We start from the raw sequence: 10805 nt of genomic DNA, 5'->3' as shown, positions 1-10805 counted from the left end.
AGGAAGCGCCTCACGCGACGGCCAGGCCCGGCCCCCGCTCCTGGTCACGTGAACCGACCCCTCGCGGCCATTGGCGCAGCTGACAACCGCCATCCTTACTTCGGGCAAGGAGCTTCGGACCGCCTCCCTCGGCAGAGCCTTTTCCAGGCCCGAGCGCGGGAGGCGGGGCCTCCTAGGAGAAGCCAATCAGCGTGTTTCCCGAGCGGGCGCCGAACTGGCTGCTGGAAGGAGGCTTTTTAAAATGTATTTTTAAATCGCCCGCCGCCTTGAGGGGAGCCGTTGATTGGTTGGTTGGTTGGCTCCGTTATTTGGGAGCGGGCGGGTGGAGAGGAGGGAGGTCTCGGCCCGGCGATGGCGAGGGTTCAGCGACAGGTAAAGCACGGGCCTTTCGAGCTGCTGCCTTTGTTACCTTTGCAAGAGGAGGCTTGACTGAGGCGGCAAGTGCGGGCCACCTCTTGGCGCTCTTCCTTGAAACTCAAATGCTAGTTTTCTCCGTGCAGGGATATTGTTTTGGGGTTTCTTGTTTTTCGGTTTTTTAACCGAGTTATGCAAATCCCCACCCGGTGCCGTCGAGTGTTTTATTTATAATTATAATTATAATTATCCGACCGAGTCTTGCTCACGTGTAAAACCCATTGAAATCAAGGGGCCTTGGCTTGGTCCACATTAATTCATATTATTGCCCTCTCTATAATAACCCCCTGCTGCTTTATGGTGGTGTTGTTATGTGCTTTCCTGCTGTAAAACCCACCTGTGATCTTCGGATGAAGGGTGGCATATAAATTTAATAAAAATCAAATCAAATAAGGAAGTCAGTTTGGTAGGTCTGCTCTGAGAGAAACTCGCCCACAATATCTAAAAACAGTTCTGCAATAGACATGGAGATGTGCACAGGCACCCAGACTTGACTTGCACTTCTGACTGAAATGCCTGTGTGAAAAGATAAGATTATGTTATACTGATGCCAAAAGTTTATTGGTGAGGGAGATGGCCATGCTGCCAAAGAGAAGGGATTTCGCCAATCAATCGGGTGCCACCACAGGGAAGGCCCTGACATGATGGGGCTGCAGCTGTTGGCAGAACCATGAGACAAGCCTCCCGTGAAGAACTCAGATTCCGAAGGTTGGCAGATGTGAGGAGAGGCACTCCTTTCGGGGGGGGGGTGACGACAAAATGCTGAGTTAAACAAAACTGTTTAAAGCACACTAGGAAGGTAGCCAGTCCTGCGCTGTAGAGAGAAGGTATAGCTTGATTTGTGTTACCAAATCCTTGTGGTGCTGTTTTTATTTTGTTCTCTTTAAAATCTGTATCTATAATGAGAGAAATAGATTGTCCCCAGATTTCTTTGCAACCTATTATTCTAGTATTCGACAGGGTTTCTTAGTGCCCACTTCCACCCCCAAATATCTTGGCTTGCCTTCATGTGAGTCCTTGTCATGCTGAGTAAATGATCACCTGCATTTTCTTTACTTTATATAAAATAGTTTTTAACTTTTGTTCCTTTTTGCCTATTGATTGGTAAACTATCAGCATGTGGAAGATACGAGGGTTTGTGACTACAGGACACTTTCTGTTTTTGGAGAAAAAACTGTAGATCATGATGTGAACATCATTAACACTGCACATCTTTCAAGACATGTTGTATCCCTCAGACGAAACCTGTTTAGTCAAACCCCAGCTATGAGAATGATTCAACAAACTCTTCACTTGCAGGTAATCCTTTGGTGAGCTTGGTATAGCTGGCAAAATATTGCAAAATGAAGTAGCTTTTTATTTGGTGCAAAGGGGAAAAAACCCTCTGGTAACTAATAGTTAATCTTTCAGAAATAGTTCTAGGACAACTTGGAAAGGAAATTACAGTAATATTGCCCTGCCTAGAATACTCTCTCTCTCTCTCTCTCTCTCTCTCTCTCTCTCTCTTTCTCTCTCTCTCTCTCTCTCTCTCTGTGTGTGTGTGTGCGTGCGTGCGTGTGTGAGAGAGAGAGAGAGAGAGAACAACTTACTACAAGTGTCTTAAAACTTTGATCCTATCTCCTGAAAAGTTAATGTTGGCCAAGGGATTGACGTATTTTTACCATCTGAATTTCTTTTAATAAGACCTAATTTTATATGGTAAATTATATTCTTCCTCATTGTATTAGTCCACTACTTATTGTACAGGGCCCTTTCATCTGTTCTAGCTTATATATTCTAGCCATAAAAGGTAGCAGAGGGAAAATAGGTTGAAGAGGACCTGAACCTCTAAATGGTGTTATTGGGAAAGCTTTAGAGTGGTGATGTAGGCGGTGTGTTGTGGTAGCTATTAAATTAGTTGCAGACTGTCCTGAGAATTGAATGAACCACATCCAAAAAGTTGCTCATAGTGATATTTGCTCTGTTTTCGTGTGTTTTTGTTGGAAAGTGTAGAGTATGGACACCACTTGCCTGCACCTAGGAAGCTAAAACTGTTCTTCACATTCCAGGGAAATGCTGATCCTCAAATAAGCTTGCTTCTGCGTAAGCAGTGGACTTTATACGCTGTCACTCCTCTGTACAAATTCTCTTATGGACAGCTGAAAGAATATTCAAGACAGTTGAGTCGCTTTATTGCATCTGAAAGTCAAAGGAGACCTGTGGAAATTGAATATGAACTTCAATTTAAAGTGACGTTCTCTTCATTCTCAGCTTTGAAAGTCACAGAACAGGAACCAGATGCAGTTCTCATTCAAGTAGGTACTATAGTCCCAATATTGTAATACCTATGGGTTTGTCTTAACAATATTGAAGAATACTATTGTATTGGGTCTAGAAAATAGACTAGTTCATCTCAGTATGCCACCACTGTTAACTTAGTGTTATTAAATGAATTTGATTTGGTTTAGATGCTAGGGAATCATGGTTACAGTTGGTGGTGAGTCAATCACTGGATGCTTTGCGCCCAGTCTTGATTGCGCCATTTCTCTTGTAAAGAGGTTCTGAAAAAATGTAACAGAGCAATTCTTAAAAGTAGGTAGCCTGTAGGCACAGGAAGCCTCTGGCTGCACTTCATGTGACCATTGGGTCTCAGACCCACGAATCCCAATCTGATCATGCAAGAGACGCTGCGCCATGCAGAGGCTGGCACTTTGAAAGTGTGGATCCAGTTGGATCTGCACTTTCAAAAAGGCTTCCTTGTCCAGGCAAGGAATTAAGTCTTGCTTAATTCAATGGGTTTTCCATGAAAACATGCATAGTTGTCCATGGCTGTGAATAGAGTACTATCAAAGTGATAGGTGCACATTTGTTGAAGAACTGTTGAGAGATTAAGTGCTGTCAGTATATTTCCCCTAGTTTTTCCTCACCATAACAAATGAATTGCAGGAGTTGGTTTCCAAAATTGTGTTGACTCAAGCCATTTCGTATAGTTGCAATATGTGCATAATTGGTGTATTTATGTATTTCCCATAGATCACGAAGAGGCCTCAGGTGGCAGCTAAAAATGCCGAAGAGAAAGTGGTGTGGATGGGCTGGTTCACTTGTACTGGTGGAAATGACCTTTTTGAGATTGTTGATGAGGAGTTTACCTTTTTGCCCTTGTTCCTTGTGAATGGGGCAAAGCCTCTCACGGTCCTTGTAGAAACTTGGCTTCAACAGACCTTTGACTGTTGTCTGAGCCCCTTGCACATCACCCCTATCAGTCTTTCCTGGATGGCTGCAATGTGGACTGGGTGCCCTATGGACAATCCTACAGTTCCAACAGAGCTGACTTTCTCTACACTTGGCACAGCTTACCCTCTGGATATTTCCTATTCTATCCATCCTGAAGATGCAAAAGCCCTTTGGGATTCAATCCACAGCACTTCAGGAGAAGTCAGGCAAGAAGAAGTGGAATTATTCATGGCGTGTCTTTACAACCACTTCCATAGACACTTCAAGATCTACCTGTCAGGCACAATACTGGTGCAAGTCTCCACATCAGTAGGTTCTGCCCATTCTGTTGGGAAAATAAAGGTATGGTGCCTAGCTCTTTTACCACTAGCAACTAGTTAAAAGAACTGTCACTTTTCGCCAGTATTAGAAACTTAAAGACAAATGGCTCCTTAAACCAAGGCTACAGTTGCCAAAATGGAATGTCTAGTTGCCATTTTGGGGCAAGATGGCTCTGCAGTCTAATTTTCAAATGATGGACTGACTGTGATTGATTTTCAGTTAAGCATCAGGCTCGTTCAGATGACAACCTTGAGCTAGGCTAAGAGCTTTGAGTACTTAAAGAAGAAAAGTCACTTGCTCCAGGGACAGCCAACATATATATTGGCCTATTCTGACCTCTGTTTCTTAATGCTGACTGCTGCTCAGGCTGTACAGAAAAAGCATTTTGGTTTCAGAAATTCATTCTGATTGTGCAGATAAAATATAACTGATAGAATTCTACAGGATGGAGTATTAGTGTGTGAAAACAGTCCAGATCCAATGATCCCCAGGCATGCATCTCAAGATGGTGGAGATGTCAGGCACCATCCTGGCGCCCAGGCAACTTCACTTGGTCACAAGTGGTCAAAAGCCAGGTGCAAAATGCCTGGCTAATTCTGAATACTGCTCTTGGCAGGTGATTGATCTCACCCAAAATTGATACTAGCCTGGTAGTGACAAATTATAAATAGATGAGTGTCCTAAAGGCATATTTGAGGCATACATTTTGCAATATAGACTTCAAACACTTTGCAGCTGATTTTACCAGCTGGCCATTTATACTTTAGGAAGAAGCTTGGTGGCAGGTCTAGCACACACACTACTCCCTTTCTGTATTGGAAGTAAGCGTTCAAGAGAAGTAGAAACCCTACAACTACTTTGTGCCTCGGCCCCTTTCTACCTATTCCCTAGCTATAGGGGGTGGAGATACTATTTTTTTCTGCATTCCTTTATGCAATGGCTCAATTACCAGGTGGGAGAAATATTGGCACATGAATAGAATGGTTTCTTGCATCTGTCCCTTCTTACCTTTCCCAGTTTTTTGCCATCCATCTTTCTCTAAGTAGGGAAAGGCTTGGAAGGATGGCAGGGCTGGGGAGCATATTGAATAATACCGTATTTTTCGCCTCATAGGACGCACCGTCCCATAGGACGCACCTAGTTTTTTTGGGGGGGGGGAAATAGAGGAAAAAAATTTATTCCCCCCCCCCCAGGCGCGGGGCTACTGTGGGGGAAGCTCGAGCTACCTCAGCCCCCAGAACAGGCTGCTGCCTTGCAAGCCCGGCATGCAAGGTTTGCCGACATCTGCCTGAAGCACGGGGCTGGCTCCGCAGCTCGCCCCGTGCTTCGGGCTGCAGGCTGCCGCCCCAAGCCTTGCGCGCCCGGCGGGACCTCCTGCCAGGCGCGTGAGGCTTGCGGATAGCTTCCTGGAGAGCGAGAGGGGTCGGTGCGCACCGACGCCTCTCGCTCTCCAGGCTTCAGCGAAAACCTGCATTCGCCCCATAGGACGCACACACATTTCCCCTTCATTTTTGGAGGGGAAAAAGTGCGTCCTATAGGGCGAAAAATACGGTACTTTGGACACTCAGAACAAAGTGTGTGCATCGAAGACTGGGTTGCAGGGTAGGGGGCATATTGAGCCACAGGCAACCAGTAGCTGATTCCTATTATAAAGTGTGTTGCCTCAATTTCTCCAAATAATGGGCTGGGGTATTGTTCTTAGTGGAGTCACAGTTTTTAATTTGTGTTGGTTTGTTTTCATTGAGGGAGGGGAGATATGTCTGGGAGGAGAGGAACTGAGCAGGGGGACCCCAACTGCAGTGGTTCATGGTAGGGGGAGGTATGGTGTGGGAGGTGCCATGTGCCAGCCCCTCCTCCAACATAGGGAATTGGGGTTATCCTATCAGCCAGCCCTCAGGTTTGCTGCTGCTGCTAAATGCCAGGTTGAATCTGAGTAAGGCCTCCCTCATATACGATCTGATTTATAGATGAGGAGGTTGATCTGGTCTGTATCACTAAGATTGGGTAGTTAAGGAGGGTGGAGGTGGTGTTACCTACTGTGCCCAACTGGGTACTCTGTGCAGCATCAAGGACAAGCTTGAGGGTGGGGGAGGGAGGGAGTTGCTGTGGTCTGTAGAGATTCCATCTCTCCAGGCTCTGTCCAGTTAGCGGGGGGAATCTAGAGGGTTTGTTCCTGATGTTGGGCAATCAGGACAGATTAGGGATTCTGCTGGTTTCCACCGGCCTCCCTGCCCAACAGTTTCCTTGCCTGAGCAGACGGCTGGTCTCAGAGTAAGTGTTGAGGACTCCCAGAATGCTAGTTCTGGGGTCTTCAACATCCATGCCAAGGCAACTGGCTTTGGGGTGGCTTAGGACTTCATCATGGCTGCCATAATGATTATGGGGTTGTCACAGCATGTCACTAGCCCAACACATGTGGCAGGCCACACTCTGAAGCTTGTTTTATTTACTGGGCAGGAGGAGGGTGATATGAAAGTAGGGAGTATTGACATCAGTCCCTTGTCATGGTCAGATCACTTCCTGCTGAGATCAGGCCTGGGTTATATAGTGATATATGTTACGATATTGAAGCTATGCAGCTACAAAGTGCTAGCTTGAAAAGTAAACATGATGGGAATGTTGGGACTGCCCGTGGGAAACAGAGGGACAGTCAATTCACAGTGCGAAGCACCGGAATTAGCTCAGAGTGTAATATGAGCTCTTCCGTTTATTCCTGTCCAGGAAGTGCAGGAAGTTTTTGTCACTACACTGCTGGAGTTTGAAGAGAGCAGTCATGTTTCTTGTAACGCTGCAAAGACAGAAATAAAGGCATGTACCGTATTTTTCGGCCCATAGGACGCACCAAGTTTTTTGGGGGGGAAATAAAGAAAAAAAATTATTTCCCCCCCAGGTGCTTGTGGGGCCGGCAGCGGGGAGACGCACTGTGCCTCCCAGCTGTCCCCGGAGCTTGCGGGGCAGGCAGCGGGGAGAAGCGCTCTTCTCCCCACCGCCCGCCTGCAGACCAGGTCCGGGGACAGCGGGAAGACGCGCTGCGCCTCCCAGCTGTCCCCGGAGCTTGCGGGGCAGGCAGCGGGGAGAAGTGCTCTTCTCCCCGCCGCCTGCCTGCAGACCAGGTCCGGGGACAGCGGGAAGACGCGCTGTGCCTCCCCACTGTCCCCGGAGCTTGCGGGGCTGGCGGCGGGGAGAAGCACGCGTCTCCCCGTCAGCCTCCAAACCATATCGGGAGACAGCGGGATGGCGGCGTTCCGCCTCCCCGCTGTCCCCCGACCTTGTGGGGCTGGCGCTGCGGCTCTCCTGAAGCCTGGAGAGTGAGAGGGGTCGGTGCACACCAACCCCTCTCGCTCTCCAGGCTTCAGCGAAAGCCTGCATTCGCCCCATAGGACGCACACACATTTCCCCTTCATTTTTGGAGGGGAAAAAGTGCGTCCTATAGGGCGAAAAATACGGTAAATATGTTTCTGTCTATCTCTTTCCCCTGCCAGGGGGCAGGAAAGAGGGGGTGTGTTCTTCTCACGTTTGAGAAGAATCGCCTATCGAGACCTTGCCTGCGCTTGCTGGGGAATGCAGCCAGGGAGGTCAACAGGGAATCAAGCCGGGTGCCTGGGATTGTTGCCAGTTTCTCCTGATATGGGCTTGAATTCCCAACAGATATATCATTGAAAGCCAGTTTGAAATCCACACTGTGATAACCGGTTCAAAATATCTGCCCTGATGATAAACCGCATGAAGCCAACTTTTGTATGTTGCTCTGCCGGCTCAACTCTTCCCTGCCTCCTGCTGGGGGCAGCAAACTGCAGAGCAGGCACTAGGGTTTTCAACTTCACAATAGATCACCAGCTAAACATTGCAATATGTTGATATATCATGATGTTTGAAATGAGGATGGAGCTATGTAGAGGCATTGGCTGACTTCAGGGTTTTCCCTACATCATGATTTTTGCCGGTGTCTGCTCTTGTGATTTGCTGCACCCTTGAGTGGTCCAAGGGGCAGCCAAGGGAAGCAGTTAGGGAAGCCTTATTCTCTGCATGAAATTCCATTCTATTTGGGAAGACAAGTTAGTACACGAGCTTTGGTAATCCAGTGAAACACAGCAATCACATAGATACCAAATGATTTTAGATCTGATGTGAATTGGCATCTTAATGATATTCTAAAATGCTGCTTTGAAAAGTATTGTGCTTATACTTCTGAAAAAGGAAATGAAGGCTTTCCATTGTTCCCCTATGTTCAAGTGGTTTCAATTTCAATCCATGGATCTCTTCTTCTCTATCAACTTTCCTCTTCACCCCTTTCATACCTTTCCAGGAATGTAAAACAGGAAAGTTTGGCTTTTCAGATTGACTTCAGACAATGTGATTAAACAAAACTGGTTTATATGGGCTGTTGACATTTGTTAGCTTAAATACTTCATTGAATAAACTGTATTTTATCCTGTTTTGATCCTGCTGCAACTTTTTTAAACATTCTCCAATTTCTTTCTTGCAGATTTTTCATGCTCAACATCTGATATCATCAATGGCATTCCTAACAGAACTGGCAGTTTTAAAAATGTGATTTAAGTGTTGTACCATCTATGCTTTTGCTATAGAAAGTATATCCAGTACAAAGATGACTTTTGAGCGTGAGAGAGACTTATTCTTATTCATCTGCTCAGATGTGGTTTGTACAGAGTATTTTACCTTTCTGGTCAAACCTAAAAAGTCTTACACCTTCCTCAAAATATGGAACATTAAACTATATAAACCCTACAAATAATAAATATGGTATTATATTTGACTAGTGATTTATGTGAGTATGGTACTAAGTGATTATGCTGCTCTCTTTGATCACAGTACCTCTTGTGAACCGGATTGTTTCGACTTAGAGGATGGTGGAATGAAGGAACCAATGGGACATGGTTATTACTGGTTATAAACTTTATAGGAACATTATACAAAGGAAAGTGGTGTTGCTGTGTATGTCAGAGAGGGCACTGAATTCAGCAAGCTGGGTGGTGATATTGGGCCTCAAGTAATTTAGTATGAAGGACATTCTATTGTCCTAATCAAACTGCTCAGGGAGATTTTGAGATTACAAATGAAACTATATGTATTGCAATCAAGACAAAGAGGTAAAATGTATAGATGGCCAATATCAACCTTATGTCCCAGATACTGTTAGACTACAACTCCCTTCAACCTTAGTTAGCAGGACCAGTGGTCAGGGATGATGGGAGTTGTAGTCCAATAGCACCTGAGGACCTAAGGTTGAGAAAGGGTGCCCTAGGTAATTGGACCCTAGAATAGTCTGAGAACTGAGGCAGATTATGGAGAAGAGAGACAAAATTCTAGGCTTAACAGACAAAAACTGACAAATCCATAGAGTGCTCACTAATGGTTCATCACCATCCTGGAAATAAGTGGCAAGTGAGGTGCTAGAAGGTTCTGTCCTGGGCCCATTGTTCGATGCCTTTATAAACAACTTGGATGAAGGAATTGAGGAGTTGCTCATCAAATTTGCAGATGACACCAAACTGGCAGGGGTAGCCAATGCTGCAGAAGACGGAATCGGAATTCAGTAGGATCTTGGCAGCAGTGGCATAGCATGGGTTGCCGGGGCAGGACAGGTAATGTGCCCCCCTGGTGGACTGGGCAGCTGGGATGGAGGCATGTGCCGGGGTGTGTGCGCACAGAGCCCATGAGGCACATGGCTGCCAGTGGCAGTGGCCATGTATTTTTAGCTGGGTGGCTTTGCCAACACTGGGCTTGGCCAGCACAGGGGTGCAGGGTGTGGACATTGTGCCAGGTTGTGCCCATCAGAATTTTGCACCTGGGGCCAACCTCTGCTACCCAGTAGCGTAGTGTGGGGGCAAGGCAGAGTGAAAAACTAGGCTTAAACTAACAAGAATTTCAATAGGGATAAATGTACGGTTCTACGCTTATGCAGGAATAACTGTCTGCTCAAATATGATGGGGTACAACTGGATTGTGAAAAGGATCCAGGGGTCTTGGTATACCACAAGCTTAACATGAGTCAACAGTGTGATGATGCAGCAAAAAAAGCTAATGCTTTTCTAGGTTGCATCAACAGAAGTAGTGTCCAGATCACTGAAGTAATAGTACCACTCTATTCTGCCTTGGTGAGACCACACCTGGAATGCTGTGTCCAGTTCTGGGCACAATTTTAGGGTATTGACAAGCTGGAATGTGTGCAGAGACAGCAACCAAAAGGGTATTGAAACCCAACCTTATGAGGAATAGTTGAGGGAATTGGGTATGTTTAGCCTGATAAAGAGACTGAGAGGAAATAATAACCCTTAGATATTTGAAGATGGCTATCACATGGAAGATGGACCAAGAGTCCTGCTCTGCAGGGTTGGACCCTGAACCAAGGTTACAAGGAAGAAGATTCCGACTAAACATCAGGAAGAACTGTCTGGTGGTAAGAGTCATTCAACAGTGGAATGGATTCTCCTTGGATGTTTTTAAGCAAAGGATAGACAGCCATCTATCATGCATGATGTAGCTGAGATTCCTGCACTCTGCGGGGTTGGACTACATAACCTGCAGGATTCTTTCCAACTCTTTGCTTCCATAAAATCCAGTGAAGCTGAATGATGGAAGATTCAGGACAGATAAAAGAAAACGCCTTACACTGCCCATAGTTAATAGAACTCCTACCTACAGGAATCAGTGATGGTCACCAACTTGGATGGCTTTAAAAGAGGATTAGATGAATGCATGGCAGATAAAGGCCATCAGTGGTTATAAGCCATGAGGGCTATGCTCTGCCTCCATGGTTGGAGGTAGTTGCTGGAAACTGCAGGAAGGGAGTGTGCTCTTGTGTTCAGATCCTGCTTGTAGATTTCCCATACACA

General features: G+C 46.1%; 1 protein-coding gene and 1 long non-coding RNA gene across 2 annotated transcripts in view; both read left to right on the top strand.

Moving 5' to 3' along the window:
• The window catches only part of LOC310765901, a 92422-nt gene that overhangs the window by 4853 nt on the left and 76764 nt on the right, over positions 1-10805 (top strand). The gene's annotated exons all lie outside the window — the stretch shown is intronic.
• On the top strand, positions 147-8720 carry CENPL (centromere protein L). The gene is made up of 5 exons (XM_083621442.1): positions 147-372; positions 1531-1713; positions 2463-2708; positions 3427-3969; positions 8435-8720. Exons 1-5 carry the CDS (start codon positions 352-354, stop codon positions 8501-8503), a joined length of 1062 nt encoding a protein of 353 aa, XP_083477568.1. The 5' UTR covers positions 147-351; the 3' UTR covers positions 8504-8720.

Source organism: Podarcis filfolensis (genome assembly GCF_964270895.1).
Source record: "Podarcis filfolensis genome assembly, chromosome: 6".
NCBI classification, from domain to species: domain Eukaryota; kingdom Metazoa; phylum Chordata; class Lepidosauria; order Squamata; family Lacertidae; genus Podarcis; species Podarcis filfolensis.
Note: the sequence above shows the minus strand (reverse complement) of the source record. Positions and strands in the feature narration are given on the sequence as shown.

Coding starts and splice junctions, on each gene's coding strand:
- CENPL (XM_083621442.1), top strand. CDS start 352: ATGGCGAGGGTTCAGCGACAG. Junction 373..1,530: donor TGGCGAGGGTTCAGCGACAG/GTAAAGCACGGG, acceptor GTAAACTATCAG/CATGTGGAAGATACGAGGGT. Junction 2,709..3,426: donor CAGATGCAGTTCTCATTCAA/GTAGGTACTATA, acceptor TATTTCCCATAG/ATCACGAAGAGGCCTCAGGT.